The 22,390-nt window shown below is 40.9% G+C and overlaps 1 protein-coding gene across 1 annotated transcript; it reads right to left on the reverse strand.

The window, feature by feature from the left end:
• Positions 1–1,357: 1,357 nt before the first annotated feature.
• Positions 1,358–16,778, reverse strand: LOC120018352 (phosphatidylinositol transfer protein alpha isoform-like). The gene is made up of 12 exons (XM_038961500.1): positions 16,647–16,778; positions 15,281–15,311; positions 11,995–12,140; positions 10,501–10,592; positions 8,491–8,498; positions 7,116–7,190; positions 6,519–6,602; positions 4,668–4,745; positions 3,974–4,084; positions 3,499–3,621; positions 3,254–3,320; positions 1,358–2,037 (listed from the first exon to the last, which is right to left on the reverse strand). Exons 1-11 carry the CDS (start codon positions 16,661–16,663, stop codon positions 3,273–3,275), a joined length of 813 nt encoding a protein of 270 aa, XP_038817428.1. The 5' UTR covers positions 16,664–16,778; the 3' UTR covers positions 1,358–2,037; positions 3,254–3,272.
• Positions 16,779–22,390: the final 5,612 nt, after the last annotated feature.

Genomic DNA, 22,390 nt, shown 5'->3' on the forward strand with positions numbered 1-22,390 from the left:
GGGCCTGTAAGTAAGCATTTCACTGTTGTATTCGGTGCACGTGACAAATAAACTGGATTTGATTTGAATGCCACATGCAACCACTTATCTCAGTCAATTTTAACAGCCTAAACATTGAAACTTCTATTCGTTCAAATAAGCCTCACGTAATTCAACACTCTCTCATAGACCTCCATCCAAAAAAAGAGATTAACTCAGACAGATTTAGGGCGGAGTAAATCCTCTCGCTTCGCCTCTTCCTCTGACTTCCTCAACTCGGTCAGTGCTCTCATTACTCTCTGTCACAAGTTACTATAAAATAAATCACTCCACTCTCCATCTTTCAATTTTAAAAAAACTACAAATTTGAATGTTATCAACATAGGTATATTTTCCCCCTTCAACCTTCTATAGTTGTCCTTGACTTACACAGGATGACAGGATTGAGCCTTCTCATCTGGCAGCCTGCTTCTGTTCAGTCAGTCTAACTGCGGTCTAAATGAATGTCTCTGCTTCTGTTCAGTCAGTCTAACTGCGGTCTAAATTAATGTCTCTACTTCTGTTCAGTCAGTCTAACTGCGGTCTAAATGAATGTCTCTGCTTCTGTTCAGTCAGTCTAACTGCGGTCTAAATGAATGTCTCTGCTTCTGTTCAGTCAGTCTAACTGCGGTCTAAATGAATGTCTCTGCTTCTGTTCAGTCAGTCTAACTGCGGTCTAAATGAATGTCTCTGCTTCTGTTCAGTCAGTCTAACTGCGGTCTAAATTAATGTCTCTGCTTCTGTTCAGTCAGTCTAACTGCAGTCTAAATGAATGTCTCTGCTTCTGTTCAGTCAGTCTAACTGCGGTCTAAATGAATGTCTCTGCTTCTGTTCAGTCAGTCTAACTGCGGTCTAAATGAATGTCTCTGCTTCTGTTCAGTCAGTCTAACTGCGGTCTAAATGAATGTCTCTGCTTCTGTTCAGTCAGTCTAACTGCAGTCTAAATTAATGTCTCTACTTCTGTTCAGTCAGTCTAACTGCAGTCTAAATTAATGTCTCTGCTTCTGTTCAGTCAGTCTAACTGCGGTCTAAATGAATGTCTCTGCTTCTGTTCAGTCAGTCTAACTGCAGTCTAAACTAGTGTCTGTAGATCTACATAAACCTTGTGGGAAAATAAGTGGGATAAAAATGTGTTAGGAAACTGCTGATGTAAGTTCCATTTTGAAAAACCATATGAACAATGAGTTAAGAGATTTACTTATCTTGATCTTTTAAACCATTTCTGTGAAATATGGTGAAATTCTTTGACTTAAAGGATGTGAAGAAAATCAAGCATGTCATAAAAAATGGGAACACAGCTCTTGCACCAATTAAATGAATACAAATCACAGAATGCAAAGAGTATAAATATATTGTTTTTAATATTGAATAATATAGGTCGTATAGAACAACTACATGTCGCTCAATCCGCTAAAGCACAAAAGTGTTACGCAATCCAACAGAGAAAATGACCTGTGAATAAATACAGAAAAATACAGTACAGGATATGTTTTTTAACTCAGATCTCTATTCAAAGAGAGACCAGGTACATTGTTCCATATTTCTTGCCCCAAAAAGCCCAAAGCCATAACACTACAACAGGATTTCAGCCTGCTGATGCAGGTTGTCCGGTTGGCCTCGGGTAAGAAACATTTACTGTAACCAAGAGGGGAATACAGAGACGAGAGACAACGTGTTTTGAAAGATAGGAGGAGTAACCAACAAATTCAGCTTTGTCCACAAAACACATGGAGGACTTAAGACAATAGAAAATACTATCATTACAACTAAAACAAAATTCCCATAAAAAAAAAACTTGACAAATGACCTAATTAGTTAGGAATGTGATGGCCCTCTGGGGTTGCTGGGGCCTGTGGACCTCTGGGCTGCTGGGGCCACTCCATGGCTTTCCTGGACAGTATAGGAGGACCTTAGAGGACTGGGACAGAGATGAAGAGAGCCTTGGGTCAAGTCTGCATACAGCCATATAATTCCAAAGGACTGGGGCAGGGCAGAGATGCTGGTGTCTCAGTAACAGATCTGAAAAAGTGGAAGGAGAGAAAGATTTGTCAGACTTGATTATAGTCTTCTATCAAATGCAAATCTGTAAGATGGACACGTCTTGTTTCCTTGCGCACAATTATAAGAGGACATATTGCTTGAGGGTATAGAGCAGGGATCATTGACTAGATTCAGGCGCGGGCCAATTTTTTTCTTGAGCGGGTGGGTCAGGGGGCAGAAAGAAAAAATAACTGTGTCACAAGCCTGCCGAGAGGCGCCAGCGGTCTAAGGCACTGCAGTGCTTGAAGCGTCACTACAGATCCGGGTTTGATCCCGGGCTGTGTCGCAGCCAGCCAGGACCGGGAGACCCATGAGGCGACGCACAATTGGCCTAGCGTCGTCCGGGTAAGGGGAGGGTTAGGCCGGCCGGGATTTCCTTTTCCCATCGCACTCTAGCTACTCCTGTGGCGGGCCGGGCGCATGCACGCTGACACGGTCGCCAGTTGTACTCCCGTTTCCTCCGACACATTTGTGCGGCCGGCTTCCGGGTTAAGCAAGCAGTGTTTCAAGAAGCAGTGCTGCTTGGCAGGGTCGTGTTTCGGAGGATGCATGGCTCTCGACCTTTGCCTCTTCAGAGTCCATATGGGAGTTACAGTGATGGGACAGGACTGTAACTACCAATTGGATATCATGAAACTGGGGAGAAAAAGGGGTAAAAAGTAACAACAAAAAAAACAACTGCACCGCAAGAAACGCAAAAATAATATATTTGACTAAAACATAATCATTTCAAACCTTGCATACATTTGTATACAATCACAGAAAGTATACCTCTCTATTATGTGTGGGAATACTTTGGAACACATTTCCAAAATTAAAATCACTTGGAGCTGATTTGCTGTTGTTTTTACAGTCTTTTATGTAGAACAATAAAATAAAACATAAAACATTTGAAAACTTTTTTTCTTGCTCAGAAAACTTGGGGGGGCCAAATAAAATCAAACGCGGGCCAAATTTGGGGAACCCTGATATAGAGTATGAGATGGGAGCGATTAGCTGAGTCATGTGGGGTAAGGTGCAGGCTCCTCGTTTCATGGGTCTTGTTCAATAGGTACCAAGCGGAAGAAAATGAACTTATACAGGGAGGGACTACATGGACTTGTCCAATAAGAAACGCTCATTATTGTTTAGGTTGCAAATGGCTTTAAAGCGACCCTGAACACGGCCACTGATGAGCAGACAGAGCGGTACTCACGGGTGACAGCTGCACAGCCTCAGTCCTCTGAAGCAGAACTCCCTTTGACTGGATCCTTCACCCTCATCTGAAAGACACACGAACACACACACAAAGACACAAACACGTCAATAAGTAGGATATCTAGGACAACAACAAAGCATTTAGCAAATTTCCGTAAGCTAATGACAAAACTGATAAGACAGTAGTACATCTCATTTGGAGTTAATTAATGCCAAAGACCAAACAAATGTACAGCACATTACCTCATCCAGCTCTTTTTGGGTCTCCTCTTCGATACGTCGAATATCCGCCATTGTCAGTCCGATCCATTTATCAATCAAACAGAACAGCTGTCTGTGAAACTTTGTAAACAATCGCTTCTCTTGCTGGAAATGAAAGAGGGGAAGACATTTTTAAAAATAATTACAAGGAACAAATACTATTAATATCAGCATTTCTGATGTGCAACTTAGAGTAACATTTCTATGGCAAATCACTGTCTGGCCACTAGAGGACAGAAAACACTTTGTCTTTACTGTAAACTAGTCTTTAGTCACACCCATAGAGACCGCACAGCTTCGGATATCTTACTTCTCAGCCAAACGCGTCTACTAGTTTCTTCTTCACGGTTTCAGGGCAGAGTCATTTTTTGCATGTACAGTGGGTGATATGAAGGCACCATAACAGAATATGATGCAAATACTGGAATAATTGACAAGTCTTTTTCTCTTACTGCACCTTCTGAATGAAGTTCTCAATTTTGTTCTGGACCCCCCACCATTTGAAGTTGACTGTGACTAACTTATAGGCACACATGTGAGGAGAGTTTGTGTTGCTGGGAAGCTCTTTCTGCAGAGGTAAAGACAAAGTTATTACACCCTCAGGCAGAGGCAGAATAGTTCATAACACACATAACAATGGAGCTTCAGAACCAGAATGGATAAAGCCAGAGCCATACAGTATATTAAGAGTGCCACGGACAGATTTTAGAACAGACGCCATGTTGGCGCCTTTATTTTCGAAATTTGGGTGATATAACAATACGAGAGCACCTCCGACAATTCCCTATGAAATGACCCGCTGTAAACAAACAAAACAGATCAGGGAATTTTACTGACGTTTTTTACAGATTAGCATTCGGGACAATGTGTATCCAAGTTGGTACTGTGTTGTGGAGTCAACAAATTGTATATCTGCTTTCACTGGACATCTTCATAGGTTTGGAAAACTATCAGAAATAAACAGCACAATGCGGAAGCATCAATTAACACTTAGCAACTACTTTGGAGGTGAAATTGGCTCTCTCGGAATGACAAACACCGCACTGGCCCAACTCGCTAAATATACTGTATGACTCTTGATACAGCTCCTTGTGAAATTAGCTGATGTGAAAAATATGACAACAATGTTGCAATATTGGTTTGGGTAGTACCTTCCAGTTAGGCCCCAGGGGGCCCCTGCCTGTTTTCTCTGACTTGAATATGGCAGGATCTTCTTCTGTCTTATAGTCCTGTGTGGAGCAGAGTGAGCAGATGCGTAAGATGCAAAGATGACAGTGTTTTATTTAATTCTGTTCAGGTAACTGGGTCATATTCATTAGGGCACACCGTTGCAAAACGTAGTAGAACATTTTGTAAATAAAATCAATTGTTAAGCCTTATTACTACAACAACAAAAATTGTGGCAAAGTTCAAACTTGCCACAAAATGTTGCCAGAAGTTTGCAAATGTTTGCCACTAGTGCGGAATCAGCGGGAAACCTTTGTCAACAATAATATTTATTGCAAATAGTGGCAAACAGTTCGCCAGAGGTTTTTTCTGGCAAACAATTAGCTCAAGATTGTATTTGAATCTGTGGCAAACCCATAGACATTAAGAGAAAACCTGTGGCAACAATTTCTGTTAAACATTGAGTTCCAAGACCAGTAACCGTTGATGACGACCAGTCAGAGGGAGAAGACATTTTTTGGGGGAAAATGGATACCAAGCTATCTAGCTACCTACCAAAGTTGTCTGGTGAGTGTCTTAACTTATTAAACTTGCTAATAAACTCTTAAATAGTTTAAACTAATTGATGCCTGGTAAGCAATGTCATGTTTTATGGGATAGAGTGAAACACATTTTGTTGCTAGCTAGCTAGATCAGATTCAATCTGTCAGCATCACTGACTGGCTGGCTAGCGATCAATTTTTCACAATTGATGTGATAGCTAGCTAACTTACATTTTTAGGTGAATACGTTTCTGTCTTTTTTAGCTAATACCAATAATATGCATGTCAACATGCTAGTTTCACTGTTCAGTAGCATGTTAGCTACCACAACAGCTAAGGTAGCAACATGAGCTGACTTGACATCAAAGCAAAACTTCACTTTTAGAGATGGATTACTTTAATCTGCTTGAAAATCTATGGCAAGACCTGAAAATGGTTGTCCAGCAATGATAAACAACCAAATTTGGCAGAGCTTGAATCATTTTGAAAATAATAAAAGATGGGAAAATGTTGCACAATCCAGGTGTGGAAAGCTCTTTGAGACTTACCCAGAAAGACACAGCTGTAATCGCAGCCAAATGTGATTCTAACATGTATTGAATACTTTTCTAATCAAGATATACAATATTAGGGCTGAATTTTTCATTATTATTATTATATATATATTTTTTTATACAAATGTTAGAATTCTTTTCCCACTTTGACATTACAGAGTATTTTGTGTAGATCGTTGACAATAATGACAAATCCACTTTGTAACAACAAAATGTGGAAAAAGTCAAGCGGTGTGAAAACTTTCTGAAGGCACATTTAGTATGTTTAGTTCTCTGTGAGAAGCAAGTTCATTTTAATGTGTATGTGATTTGGTTTATGTAGATACAACATTTCAATGTTGTTAATACACAAAGTAATCAAAAACCTAATCTAATTTCCATATTCATAATCAGTTTGAAGCAAATTTGCAGCAAATAGTAGAAAGTTCACAACAAGTTTCCCAGAATTGTTTGCCAGAAGTTCACAAGTCGCCTCAAAATTTGTCGCAACAGTTGGCCACAAAACTCATTTCATTTGAAAATATGAGCTGGCCGCAAATTTGCTGTTAGCCAGAACCCTGCTTTCTCGGTAAGGGAATTTCTATTGGACTAGTTCAGGTAGTCCCTCCCTGTTTCAGTCGCTTTTTTTCTCTCCATTTACTGCCTTAAGAGTACAACCCTGAATCGTCTGGGTTTAGAAAAATAAGAGAGTTTAAAGCATGCTTATTACTAATAATAAGTTAGTAACCACTGCTCTCACCTTGGCATCCACTTGGGTTTTGTCAGCGATGTCAATGTAGACTACTTCAGTCTTCTTCCATTGGTCTGGGTCTAGTCCATGTACCTATGCAGAGAATCATTTATAGTAAGTTACCAACTTCAAGAGCTAAGAATCCCTCACTAATAGTCACTACATAGACCAGGTATAACATGCAGGGTTGTGGCCAATTTAAATCCACTCGTTTCAGGAAATAAACTGAAATTGCAATTCTAAATCCAATTTCAAGGGAAATTGAATTGAAATAGAATTGACCTCAACCCTGATAACATAGCACTTTGATACATTGTGTAAATATTGATTCAGTGTCATACCCAACAAAGCAGGTCTGAGAACGAGAAAAAAAATGCACACGAGAATGGTTTCTGTATCCTTTCACAAAGTGAGTGGATGGACACAAATGACGTCAGTGGAATTAAGTGTCTGACATGACGTCAATGGAACAGTCAGACAGATACAGTAAAAGGGGAAACGGTCAAATTAAAGGACTAGTGATGTCTGCTAACTGAATCAGATGTGCTGGAGGTCCATGGCTGACATGGTATACATTCAAACTCATGACATTAGCTGCTCACTCACATTCTCCTGAACCCCCATGTCAGGCTTGTGCCACGTCTCAATTTTAATCAGAAAATTGTCCTTCATGTATTCATTCTGTGGGAGGAAGGAAGAGCAATAAATAAGAACACGATTAGTCTCAAGTGACCAACACATACTGGGTTCAAACACTATTTGAAAGTGTTTAATCAATCAATAGAATAGTCCCTAACCTGTAAGCCCCACCCATCTGGTAATCTATGTAGGCTAAAGCAAACGTTCAAAAGATTTAAAACCCAGGTCTAAAACTGAGTCTGTAATATATGGACTGTTAGTGATTACAACTTAAGGGATACATTAGCTAAGAGCAGTGGTACAAGTAACAACAGCTGAAAGAGTCACATAAGCACACGCATGTGCACACACATCAGTGGTGGAAAAAGTACCCAATTGTCATACTTGACTAAAAGTAAAGATACATTAATAGAAAATGACTCAAGTAAAAGTAAAAGTCACCCAGTAAAATACTACTTGAGTAAAAGTCTAAAAGTATTTGGTTTTAAATATACTTAAGTGTCAAAAGTAAATGTAATTACTAAAATATACTATAAATTATTTCAAATTCCTTATCTTAAGCAAACCAGACGGTACCATTTTCTTATTTTATTAATTTACTGATAGCCAGGGGCACACTCCAACATTCAGACATCATTTACAAATGAAGCATTTGTGTTTAATGAGTCCACCAGATCAGAGGTAATAGGGATGACCAGTTATCTTGATAAGTGCATGAATTGGACCATTTTCCTGTCCTGCTAAGCATTCAAAATGTAACGAGTACTTTTGGGTGTCAAAAATGTATGGAGTAAAAAGTACATTATTTTATTTAGGAATGTAGTGAAGTAAAAGTTGTCAAAAATATAAATAGTAAAGTACAGACACCCCAAAAAACGACTAAAGTAGTACTTAAAAGTATTTTTACTTAAGTACTTAACACCACTGACACACACGGACGCTGGCGAAACCAGTGTCAGTCTTTCTTTTCTTTAATTATTTAACTAGGCAAGTCAGTTCAGAACAAATTCTTATTTACAATGACGGCCTACACCACCCAAACCTGGACGACGCTGGGCCAATTGTGCGCCGCCCTATGGGACTCCCAATCAAGGCCGGTTGTGATACAGCCTGGATTTGAACCGGGGTGTCTGTAGTGACGCCTCAAGCACTGAGATGCAGTGCCTTAGACCGCTGCGCCACTCGGGAGCCCCAGGTGTTAAGTCAGCCCCATCCGCTTCTCTTCTTTCCTTTTGACAGGCAAGGTTACCAGCTCCTCTTTCACCATGTTTACAGCTGAATAGTGTGCAAGTAAACAGCAACATACTGTATGTGTAAATGTATAGAAGAAAACAATACTTACTGTAATAACTGCAATAGGGGAAGAGATGGACATGAAGAGACAGAGAGTAAACAATGTTTAGGCAAACAGATGTTTTCAAAATAATATCTCAATAGTTGCACATTTGTTTGAAATTGGCTAACTCCTTGCCAACCGAACTGATAAGATGTATGTATGTATATATATATACATATATGTATATACACACACACACACACACACACACATATATATACATACACACACGCACACACACAGTGCCTTCAGAAAGTATTCAGACCCCTTGACTTTTTCCACATTTTGTTACGTTACAGCCTTCATCTAAAATTGATTGAATTGTTTTTTCCCCCCCTCAATCTACACACAATACCCCATTATGGCAAAGCAAAAACAGATTTTTATACATTTTTACAAATTAATAACATTTAAAATGGAAATATCACATTTTACATAAGTATTCAGACACTTTACTCAGTACTTTGTTGAAGCACCTTAGGCAGCAATTACAGCCTCGAGTCTTCTTGGGTATGACGCTATAAGCTTGGCACATCTGTAATTGGGGAGTTTCTCCCATTCTTCTCTGCAGATCCTCTCAAGTTCTGTCAGGTTGGATGGGGAGCGTTGCTGCACAGCTATTTTCAAGTCTCTCCAGAGATGTTAGATTGGGTTCAAGTCTGGGCTCTGGCTGGGCCACTCAAGGACATTTTGAGACGTGTCCCGAAGCCACTCCTGCATTGTTTTGGCTGTGTGCTTAGGGTTGTTGTCCTGTTGGAAGGTGACCCTTCGCCCCAGTCTGTGGTCCTAAGCCCTCTGGAGCAGGTTCTCATCAAGTATCTCTCTGTACTTTGCTCCATTCATCTTTTCCTCGATCCTTACTAGTCTCCCAGTCCCTGCCGCTGAAAAACATCCCCACAGCATGATGCTGCCACCACGCTTTACCGTAGGGATAGTGCCAGGTTTACTCTAGACGTGACGCTTGGCATTCAGGCCAAAAAGTTAAATCTTGGTCTCATCAGACCAGAGAATCTTGTATCTCATGGTCTGAGGGTCATTTAGGTGCCTTTTGGCGAACTCCCAAGTGAGCTGTCATGTGGCTTTTACTGAGGAGTGGCTTCTGTCTGGCCACTCTACCATAACAGGCCTAATTGGTGGAGTACTGCAGAGATGGTTGTCCTTCTGGAAGGTTCTCCCATCTCCACAGAGGAACTCTAGAGCTCTGTCAGAGTGACCATTGGGTTCTTGCTCACCTCCCTGACCAAGGCCCTTTTCCCCCAATTGCTCAGGTTGGCCGGGCGGCCAGCTCTAGGAAGAGTCTTGATGTTTCCAAACAACTTCCATTTAAGAAGGCCACTGTATTCTTGGGGACCTTCAAACGCTGCAGAATTTGTTTTTGTACCCTTCCCCAGATCTGTGCTTCGACACAATTCTGTCTCGGAGCTCCACGGACAATTCCTTCAACCTCATAGCTTGGTTTTTGCTCTGACATGCACTGTCAACTGTGAGACCTTATGTGTGTGACAGGTGTGTGCCTTTCCAAATCATGTCTTATCAATTGAATTTACCACAGGTGGACTCCAATCAAGTTGTAGAAACATCTCAAGGATGATCAATGGAAACAGGATGCACCTGAGCTTCATTTCAGCTCTCATAGCAAAAGGTCTGAATACTGATGTAAATAAAGTTTTTATTTTTTATTTTATACATTTGCTAAAATGTCTAAAAACCTGTTTTTGTTTTGTGATTATAGGGTACTGTGTGTAAGTTGATGAGGAAAAAAATTGAATTTAATCAATTATAGAGTAAGGCTGTAACATAACAAAATGTGGAAAAAGTCAAGGGTATGAATACTTTCCGAAGGCACTGTACACTATTAATACCCTGGCTATTAATGTCTGGCTATAGGTTCAGACATGACAAAGATTCCAATAGCATGTCCTCACAGTGCTGGCTGCTAGCATGTATGCCCGAGTTAATTATTCAACATCTTCTGTCTCTACAGAAGGGGTAGGTAACAAAGGGCAGGGGACTCACCCGTCCGACAGTAGGGGTAAGCATTCCAGGCCTTCTCGTGGATGTTAAGAGCTGTTGATGGTGCCAGAATGCGCACATAGTTTGGCACTTTACTGCAGAGAGAAAGGAAGATATTATTATGGGGTCGATCCATATGAATTCAACCACTTTTTGACCACATCCACCGCACCCAAATGAACACACCCATTTGAACAAAACTCTCCACATGCTTGCCCATGGTAGAAGTGGTGAGAAAGTGATTTTTTTGGCCCTAAATGCCAAAACATTCAGGAGATAGAGGTGCTCAAAGTTCACCCTATTTGTCTAGCCCACCCTACCATGAGAGATCTGTATCTTCAGCACTGAAAAAGATAAACAGTTGAATTTGATGTACACTGAACAAAAATATAAAACGCAACATGTAAGGTGTTGGTCCCAGAAATGTTCCATAAGCTCAGAAATCTTATTTCTCTGAAAATGTGTTAATCTCCCTGTTAGCGAGCATTTCTCCTTTGCCAAGATTTAAAAAATATATATATATATTTAACCTTTATGTAACTAGGCAAGTCAGTTAAGAACAAATTCTTATTTACAATGATGGCCTACCGGCGAACAGTGGGTTAACTGCCTTGTTCAGGGGCAGAATGACAGATTTTTACCTTGTCCGCTCGGGGATTCGATCCAGCAACCTTTCGGTTACTGGCCCAACGCTCTAACCACTAGGCTCCATCCACCTGACAGGTGTGGCATATCAAGAAGCTGATTAAACAGCATGATCATTACACAGGTGCACCTTGTGCTGGGGACAATAAAAGGCCACTTTAAAATGTGCAGTTTTGTCACACAACACAATGCCGACAGATGTCAAGTTTTGAGGGATCATGCAATTGACACGCTGACTGCAGGAATATCCGCCAGAGCTGTTGCCAGCTAATTAACTATTAATTTCTCTACCATAAGCTACCTCCAACATCGTTTTAGAGAATTTGGCAGTACGTCCAACAGGCCACACAACCGCAGACCATATGTAACCACAGCAGCCCAGGACCTCCACATCCGGCTTCTTCACCTGTGGGATCATCTGAGGGTAGGTGGGGGAAACTCATTTTGATTGGCTGGGCCTGGTTCCGCAGTGGGAGCCCATGGCTGCACCCCTGCCCAGGCATGTGAAATCCATAGATTAGGGCCTAATGAATTAATTTAAATTTACACATTTCCTTATATGAACTATAACTCAGTAAAATCTTTGAAATTGTTGCATGTTGCATTTATATTTTTGTTCAGTATAATTTGAAAGCTTTTTTTGTTTTTTAAAGATGTTTTTTATGTACTGTATAAAGGGGCAATCTGCAATTGAAATAAAATGACCACCCCACCAATTTTTCAGGAAACAACTGAGGGATGGAGCTGGAGAGATGTAACCACTCTCAAATTCATAGTTTTAACCATGTGGGTGGTGTGGGTGGGTGGTTGGGAGTAGGTGGGTAGATGGATGAATGGATGGACCAATCGTACCTGTGCAGGTGATATATCTTGTGGGTGTACTGGCCCTTCTCTCCGTCCTTCTCATAGGGTTCATTCTTCAGCACCTCCACCCCTTCTCCTCCACCCGTCTCATTCTTACTGGTCTCAGCCACAGAGTACAGCTGCCCCACTTGGTACTGTGGAGAGGAAGACAGAGGAGTGAGCTACAGTTACACAGATTAAATAATCCCCATTGTTCACCAGTTGCATTAACAGACAGCTGCAACCACTTCAGTGGGCACAAATGTGAGGGAAATGAATTCAGGAACAAGGGGGATTATATTAACTCAGTTTCCCACATTCACATTCCTGACAATTCACTTCTCAGAGCACCTGGACAGGGACAGTTTTCTGTTTCCACCGCCGGATGTTCGTTGAGCATTTAGCCCAGACAGACACTGACTTCAGCATAACATTTTAACAGCATAATAGGACTATCAGCAAGCATAAGGAACATCCTGTAATAGCCTTCTGTGGCAGGTTGTTTTTTCAGATGACAGTCCCTCTGCCAACAATTCCCTCATTGGCTGCTCGCCAGTGATGTGAGGATGTTGAGCTCTGTCGAAGACATTTGGCAGGTAGATTACAGTCTCCAACTCCGCTGTCCTAGCCTAGGCAGCACACCCCATCCATCCACCAGCACAGGCCTTGAGTCACTCAGCAGCAGTCGATGACGTGGAATGAGACCATTGGTTGCTGTGTGCAGCGTGACTACAATAAAGTTGTGCTGGAACGTGGCCACTGTGTGTCAGGGAGCTAGTGACTCACAGGGAACTGGTGACTCACTTGGTACACGTTAACACTACTCAGCAACCAACAGCAAACTGACAATTAAATCACAGACTAGCCTTCCAATTACAGGGCATTAGTGCGCCCGTGGTGGCGTTTTAAGTGCAGTGTGTATGGTTTGTAGCTCGTACCGGGCTGATTTGATGAGATGCTTTCAACAGGTGAAACAGCTCTGTTTGGAGGAAGGGGAGGGGGGTAAAATCACATCCTCTACCAAATACAGTTATTTTGGTGGCTCCATCTCATGCGCGAGTGGGTGGTTAGGAATGTGACAACACGTGTAAAACCAGTGTTTCATCTATTGTCCCCCTAAGTGTGTGTGACTCATCTGGCCATCTTCCTCAGGCTGGCCGAGGAAGTTTTAAAGGTATGGCCTATTTTATACAGAGAAATTGGCATAGTAGGCAATGTAACCAATCACAGCCCTCCTTTTACTTGTATCATTGCACATCCTGCAAATCATCAGCAGAGTCCAACCATTTTGAATCCATTTTTATAGGTAAAAGTAGCAGAGACCCCACTCTGGAACTTTGATATGCATCTAGAATATATTGAAATATATTTAAAAAATGTGCCAAATCCATAAAGGTTTATTTTCAATAATCATGTTTAGATTCTTCAATATTCCTACTTAATATTCCTACATTTATGTAAGAAATCTGTTATTTAAATCAAAATACTATTCATATTACAAAGCAAGCGGTAAAGCTTCATATGACACCAACTTTTGTTTTGTAGCACCTACAGATGAAACATTATGGAGTCTTAAAGGAGGCCTGGGTAAGGCCAAAATATCACAAATATTCCAACTTCAATGAATTATGCATAAAGATACAATTGTCAAATATATCTCAACAATCCTTCCTCCAAAAGGACCCTTCTATGGATAAAATTGTGAAAATCTAATTTCATGAGGAATCACCCGTATGTAAGGTTATGAATGGAATATAGAGTTATGATCCTTAATACGTGATCTTAAATGGGGGAAAATTCACGAAGAAACTCGTGAAGAAACTGTATCCCCTCTTGATTGTACATTCTTCTGTCTCTTACGTAGCGGGGGTAAAACAAACAGACTGGACAAGTAGCCGTGCAATGGATTACGGTCATTGCAGTTAATTATCACGTTTTCTGTAGAACATTGGTCTTTTAGAAACTACAACTCCCTATTACGTCGCACAGTTCGGGCATGATCTGATTTATCTCCAGAGAAACTGCAGCGCTCTGTGCGCATTGAGCTCACAGAAAAAAAACAGAATGAAATGGAATTCAAATAATTGAACTGACGTCAGTCAATTAGTTGTTTAAAAACCAAAAAAGAACCAACATTTCAGTTAATCTAAAGTTTAGTATTCCTTGCTGTCATACCTGCTTACAGGGTTAAGGAAATCAAAGTCATTTTGTAATTTGGGTGAACTATCCCTTTAACAAGTTCGTCAAACTTTTTTCACCTAATAGCAGGAACAGCACCATCTAGTGGTAGGATGGGCCATAAACCTAACAACTTAAATGACACATTTCTCTGAACAGGGGGGAAAAAAACATCAACAAATTCACTGAGAATAGATTACATAGGATGAAGAAACATTACTCAGAGCTGCAGCTCCATACTACTTGTCAGACATTGAGAACTGATACTGGGTTGGGATTGGTGTGGGTTCTGTGGGTGGCTGTTAACCATTTCTCTGGATTCCTCATGGTTTGCTCATTGTTAGAAAAACGTTTGGCCCAAATCGGATGTCAGGTACTATATTTATTGAATATTATATAAATCCTATAAATTAAATTGGCCAATTTGCGGGCAATCAATTCGCTTCATTTCTCAGAGATTATACAATATTTCAACAAAATAATGTTGCAGGACTGCTAATCCTATCTGTTTCTAATTACAGAAATGATTTCAGAACAATCGGAGATGGTGGGTGTTCTGGCTTGCTGAAATGACATGGAACGACCCACAACTAATGACTTCAATTGCAAAGCTTCAATCAGAATACGGTGCTCTGTTATAATTAACATGGCTAATAGTTTCTGACAATGTCTGACCTGAATGTGTGTGGCTGGCTAACCACTGCAACCAATATGCTGCCAATGGAAACATAATGGAAACCATGCCAACTGCCTGCACACACACGCCACACACACACACGCCCCACACACACACACGCCCCACACACACACACGCCCCACACACACATCATCATAAAAAGGTGTATACAAACAACAACTTCAAGGATAGAGGAACTTAATGCAGACAAACTGCTTGACATACAGACTGCCCTGATTCGTCAAGAGCATAGGCATGCTAGGTAATGGGTTAGCCCCATGAATGTTCCACTGGTGTATCCGGCACATTTATAGGGCTAGCTAATGGGTGAGCTCAATTTGACGGTCGCATCAGAAAACGAGAATGTAGCTTAACCAGCTTGATTTGTGACATGAAGCAGGAGTTTAAGACACAAAGGAATGACACTCAGTCAGTACTTACTTCTTCCACAGATATGGGGAGGACGACTCGACTAGAAGAGAGAGAGAGCGCAACATCACTTTACAACACAACACATTTAAACACCAACTAAACCTGCAGCTCATGACTAATGTTATTGCTCATTTAACTTATCACTTGATTTATTAGTTTGACCGACAATTCTCTGATATTAACTTCTAATAGTAGGCTAATCAAAACACGTTTAGCCTAATAGAGCTGGGACGATAAACCAAAAATGAATCGACACCGACCATACATATCACTTATCGCAGGCATTTTGCTGATATCATTCATTACAATAAGTAGCCTGTACTAGAGAACTGTGAAGTTTGAAATGAAATAAGTTTGCTAATATCAGTGACTGTTAATGGGACAATAGATGGCTACAACCATCAAACTAGTAGCAGTACTTTAAAGGATCATAAAATGTGGTGCACATTAATGTTCTATTTTTCATTATTGCATCAAGACAGGCAATTTATGGCGTTATGGATTTTTGACCATATTGGCCAGCTCTACCTACCAACTATGAACATTGCAACATGCTACAGATGCTAGCTGTAATATTGTCATGGAGGAAATTGAAGCCAGGTGTAGATCTCTACTGTCAGAAAACAATTAGGTTTCTACCTATCCTCTGGCAGTATACAATGGGCAATAATCACCACTTGTTCCCAGTCTAAGAACCCCTGAATATTTCATTATAACATATCTGGGTGTAATGGGAGCCCAGACAGGCACCATACTAATTATACAGTATTGTTACAGGCAGGTTTGGGGCATCAGGATGACATGTTGACATGGCAGTTGTTGACTCTAGTAACCAATGAGTTAGATGGCATGGCATGCAAGTGTATACTTGGCATACGAGTGTATAAAGGCACACCCTTGTATGTGTTTTAGTAGGCCTGATGATGCACGGGATGATTATAATTCAAGTTATAGTTACAATGTTAAAGTGGCACTTTGTCAGATAAGATCATTAAATAATGTTGGTAAAATGACAATACATTTCCATTTCGGCCAATGTGTTAATGATTATTTTACTTGATGCATTCATTCAATAAGTATGTCCATACAGAAAGGACACATGCAACAAGCAGTCAATAGCCCTCTCCATTGACAAACTTGACAATTTACGCAATGATAAAACAGATAAAACCAGCTTGTACATGTGTTTTTCGAATTCCCAAATAGTAAGTAGGCAATACTAGACTAACAGAGGAAAACACTGTAAACGATTAGAGCAGGATAATTGTCACGCAAAGAATTTTGCCAATGTTTGCCTGTGTATGACAGCGCATCCATCGTTCTCCTGCTTAACACGTTGACTAAACATCATATATTTCCAAAGATTTGTACTTACAATTCTTTAATGAGCATTTTTGCAGTGTTGTCCGTGTATATGCAGCCTTCAGATTCCTAGTTTACTGGTATAAACTCAAAATCGGCCCCTGTATGTTTGACCCGCTGCGCCCCACGGTCTCCGCGGTTTTGCGCTCCTATTTTTCTTTAATTCACTTCCTGACAGACGCCGAAAGGGGCGCGGCGTCCTGGTGGCGACCACACCTCCAGTCGGTATCCCAGTAACCATCCTTATTCTAAACAAAACATACAAACCTGATACATACACACTATTTGTTGTCCATTGTTTGCGCTGATCACACACACATTCTTATTTCTAATGACAGAGGTGAGATTATTTTTTCTTATGCCTGGCCTGTACCACATGCCACAGAGAGGCATGTACTGTAGATAGCCTACTTATGAAAAACGGAATGCTCTTCAACTGAAATCTACCTAGGTCAAATGTTGTTGTTTTTTAAAAGTAAAGTGCATTGGTTTGTAAGTTGTTTCACCTGTCACAGTGGTTCAGTTTCACTGAGATCCAATGTTATTCCAGTTCTCCTGGTTTCACTCCTCATTCAGGCTTATTGGCTGTGACAGTTGGTGCAGGGTGAACCCAGTAACACCCTGTGTTTTCTTGTGTTGGTCTGTTGGAACAGGTTAGTAGCAAACCCAGCAAGTCAAACTAGTGGCTCAGCCTTCAATAAGCTTGAGCAAGACTAGAGCAACACAAAGAATCCATCCATTCCAGACCTACCTCATTCCACTATCAAGGTCAGGTCAGGAGAAACATGAAACTGTGGATGCTACTATTGTCAACCACCTATGCTAACTTCATCTCGCTGTAAGTCAGAGGGGGCTGGTGGGAGGAGCTATAGGAGGACGGGCTCATTGTAATGACTGGGATGGAATTAAACACATCAAACATATGGAAACCTAATTTGACTCCATTTGACTCCATTCCATTTATCCCTTTTCAACAATTCCAATGAGCCTGTCTTCCTATAGCTCCTCCCACCAGTCTTCACTGCTGTACTTGTGTAAAACACTCCCATTACCGTCATGATTTTAGGTGAGAGTTGAAAACATGCATTGTTACAGAATTATGCTTTTCACGTGAATGTTAATGTTTACTTGAATTACCCCACAGCAATTAACCCCCAGGGATCAAGCAATTATCAAAAATGCCTAAATGTTTTTTGGGGATCGCGTTGTTCTTGTTTTAGGTATCACTTCAAGTGTTCTGCACCAGAAACATCCCGTTCTCACTCCAACTCTCTTAGTAGGTGGGTTAACGGCACCCACGACTAAATCCTTTGAATTGGGCAACTGAGATCGGGTGTAGTATTAAACTGTAATATCCTGTCCTCTGGTGGAGATTTAGCAGCATTACTTTATAATGAAACACCTCCTTTATCAGTAAAGGCCCTTTTTCTTTTTGGAAAGTTGCCAGCCCTTACGGACATGATTAATGTAATGTTGCCAGCCATTAGAGACATGATTAATGTAACTCATCCTAGAATCACAAACTTTTGCAGAGGCACAATCGAGAGCATCCTGTCGGGCTGTATCACCGCCTGGTGCGGCAACTGTTCCGCCCACAACCGCGAGGCTCTCCAGAGGGTAGTGAGGTCTACACAACGCATCACCGGGAGCAAACTACCTGCCCTCCAGGACACCTACAGCACCCGATGTCACAGGAAGGCCAAAAAGATCATCAAGGACAACAACCACCCGAGCCACTGCCTGTTCACCCCGCTATCATCCAGAAGGCGAGGTCAGTACAGGTGCATCAAAGCTGGAACAGAGAGACTGAAAAACAGCTTCTATCTCAAGGCCATCAGACTGTTAAACAGCAATCACTAACAGGGTGGCTGCTGCCAAAATACAGACTCAAATCTCTGGCCACTTTAATAAATGGATTTAATAAAGGAATCACTAGTCACTTTAAATGGCGCCACTTTAATAATGTCTACATATCCTATATTACTCATCTCATATGTATATACTATATTCTATACCATCTACTGCATCTTGCCTATGCCGCACGGCCATCGCTAATCCATATATTGATATGTACATATTCTTATTCACCCCTTTACATTTGTGTGTATTAGGTCGTCGTTGTGAATTTGTTAGATATTACTTGTTAGATATTGCTGCACTGTCGGAACTAGAAGCACAAGCATTTCGCTGGACTTGCATTAACATCTGCTAACCATGTGTATTTGACCAATAACATTTGATTTGATGATTTGATTTGATCCTGACCACAAAACTGTGTCTAAAATGAAACCCACAATAGCCTAACCCTGAGAAGTGGGATTTCCCCCAGTGTGGTTGGATTTAGGAGAGGTGGCATCTGCAGGCCATCCGTGTTTTATTCTGTTTATATGTCATTCATAATATAGGTTATTTAACACATTTTGCATTAATAGTGATTGACAATCCACCACACTTTGAGGAAACGTGCAAAAACGTCAAACAAGGTCAAATAATTACAAAACGGACACTTTATTTTACAAATTAATCTGTTTCTGTTTATTTTTTTCATATATTGATTTTTTTCTCATTTAGACAATGACTCAAAATGTCAATAACAATGGCTATAATGTGATAGAAGACAACAAAAAATGAGATCCAATATACAGCATATAGACATTAAATACATATTGAAACAAACACCAAAAAGGAGAATGTAAAACAACAAAATAAACATTTGAGTAAAAAAATAAGGTACAAGTCAGGGAAAAGCATTGGTGTTTCAGCTGAAGTTCCCGCTCAATGTCTAAAAGTGACACACAATCATTAAAACCTTCTATCCAAAAATCATTGCTCGTCTTTCGTCATCAGAGAATAGCCAGTCAATCAATCACACTTTACATCCAAGGGAAGGGGATAGTAGTAAAAGTATGTCACGTCTAGAAAAGAACTACGGTGACGGCATTCTGAGTAGAATGACAGTTTAAGGTATGGCAGTGTAAAAAGTGCTGATTCTCCCATACTGAGGGAATGAAGATCATCCCAACCCCACATTCATTGTGCTGGAGTACAGTATAGCATCATTATCAGAATCCACCTGCAATCTCTAGTCATATGTTCAAGACACAAGAACCAGTCTATCCAGGGCTATACATGAATTCTCCACAAGTCTTTCCTCCTTTCGCAAAATAAATTCATGTAAACGACAAGTAGAGTGATGTTCAATGTAAGGATGTTGAGGATGCCTAGACCTGTTTCTCTATCAGTGTGTGTGTGTGTGTGTGTGTGTGTGTGTAGATCCTTGAAACCAAGAGACCCAAACAGACAGGCCCAAAGAGCAGTCAGTAGCAATGAGCCATTCTACATTGCGGGACAGGGACCTACTGGACAGGGCTTACAAGAGGAGAGACGAAGACCACCCAAGGTAAGTAACTTTGACTGAATATAAAAATAACCGATTCTTGCAGTTCCAATGTCATTCTTCTATGAATAAAAAAAACCGACTGGGAATACATTCTATGCTAACATGCAGAACTAGCAAGTGGTGCACTGTCTATGTTATATTTCAGTGCAGGCCATTCAGAATAATAGCATTGAGATCCTGATAAGAGGACTAAGGTGCATATGTGCCATTCAGTTCTCACTTATTTCATTGATGAAGCTTTTGGGGATTCTAGCATTGTCTCTCAGTTCCATCGCCAGTATGTGAAGGATCTCTTGGGTGGGTGGTTGTGTTTGGGTGAGACTGCAGTGGAGAAACAGGTCTGTCAGTGCAACAGTTCAGGACAGTGGTTTGAACATGGATGGATCAACGTGACGGGTCATGATGAGAGAGGGTGGGGCACCAACTTGCCGTATCCACGTCTCAAATCATCTGCACATAGAGAGGCAAACTGCTGGTTACATGGCTGTCTTTGGACGTGCTTCTGTGAGTGACTGAGGGAAAAGCAGGTGTCCCGTCCAGTCTAAATACTGCATCGGCGGACATAGAGCTACATCAATCAAGTTGTCACGCTCTCTCTCTCCGATGTATGTTAACTGCAACAGATCATTCAAGAACATAGCGTCCTATCATGACCTGCCTGCCCGCCCACCTGGGTCCCACGATCACACCGTTCACAACAGCTGCAAGAATGTGGATTTAGAAACAGATATCATATTCAAGCATCTCGGTCTCCCTTTCTGATTCGAAAAGTGAATCAAGGTTCAAGTTGGAATTCAATAATTCAAGTAATTTGTCGCTACAAAGTGAGTCTTTGTAGGTGAGACCATAGCTAGATTGATAGATAGATGAACTAGTCTATGTTCCTGTCATTGAGAAGCACCTTTGTAATAAACATTGCATTATATCAATCCACATTCTTGCATTTTGTGTGTGTGTGTGTGTATGTATGTGGTTGGACAACAGTGTTTGTTCATAGGGTTATGTGTTGCCGGAAAAAGTAGATGACTGCTCAGCAACTCAGAGAAGTACTTATTGCTACAGCGAATCAGAATTGAAATGCATCAATGTAATTCAGGTAGTGTAGAACAGTACCGGGTATAAGCCCATAGTAACCACAGTTCACCTTAAACTACACATCTCCTCTCTATCTAAAACCGTATCTCGTCAAAACATTTGTACTAAATCACATTTGTCTTGAAGCAGAACAAAAGCTTGAAGGGTATGTCAGTATCATATTGCAGGTAAAATACAGTTGATAAAACTATTACTTTTTGAAAAACAGATCTGACACCAATAAAAAGAAAACACAAAGTCAATAAGAAATTAATTCTGCACTACAAAGAGGACTGCCAATACAAGACCAGTCAGTGTATCCGGTGAGAGTGATATAGGCCCATGCATTGGAGCTTGATAACCAAGCCTACACTCTTAGAAAACAGATTATTATCATTCTAGAACCGAAAAGGGTTATTCGGCTGTCCAAAAGGGTTCTACCTGGAACAAAAAAAGGTTCTACCTGGAACCAAAAAGGGTTCTCTTATGGGGACAGCCGAAGAAGCCTTTTGGAACCCTTTTTTCTAAGAGTGTAGCTGTGCTGTACCCTATGTTGTTGTGGCATATTATAACTGGTAAGAGGTTTGTTTCAACCTGTGCCATGCTTTTGTTTGAAGCACAGTCACTAGCACAGTCACATAGTATTCCCTAGAAGTAAAACGCTGGCCTGCATACTGCACACTGGAAACCCATTGGCCTAATCACTTACTCAAATGGGCTCAAAGCACAGCTATCGACGCAGGCTTTTATCTAGAGTGCTGATGTTACAAAAACAACAAGCCTTTGCTTTCTTGTCTCCCTAGAGCTGTTGGAACAGTCTTGAAACGACAGCTTCTCTGTGGCTTTAACCCTCCACGCCTCTGTTGTCTTCAACAACAAAACTAGAAGACTGAGTCACAAGGTTTGGTCTTTGAGACACTGGAAGGAACACTCGCTAGATGAGAAGATTACGTCGACTAGCTTCTGAAGGTTGCATGAGGTTCCATTCTTACCAATTCATTTACAATGATGACTATCCCCAACATTACGGGCAACGTTACAGAACCTAATGGGAACGTTATGGCGGTATGAACTCTTAGCACCATTTAGAGTACTGAAACGTCTATACAACCTGTTTTCGCTTATACTTCAAGTTCAAACCACTTGCGACGATAGAGAGGCATTGACGTGTAACAACCACGGAGAAAAATACAGACCTATCGCCAATAACGCTCCAACAACGCTCCAATAACGCTCCAATAACATCCTAATCATAAAACCAATTCTCAGGGTGTGAAGTAGAG

The sequence above is a fragment of the Salvelinus namaycush genome, chromosome 23 (genome assembly GCF_016432855.1).
Source record: "Salvelinus namaycush isolate Seneca chromosome 23, SaNama_1.0, whole genome shotgun sequence".
Classification (NCBI taxonomy): Eukaryota; Metazoa; Chordata; class Actinopteri; order Salmoniformes; family Salmonidae; genus Salvelinus; species Salvelinus namaycush.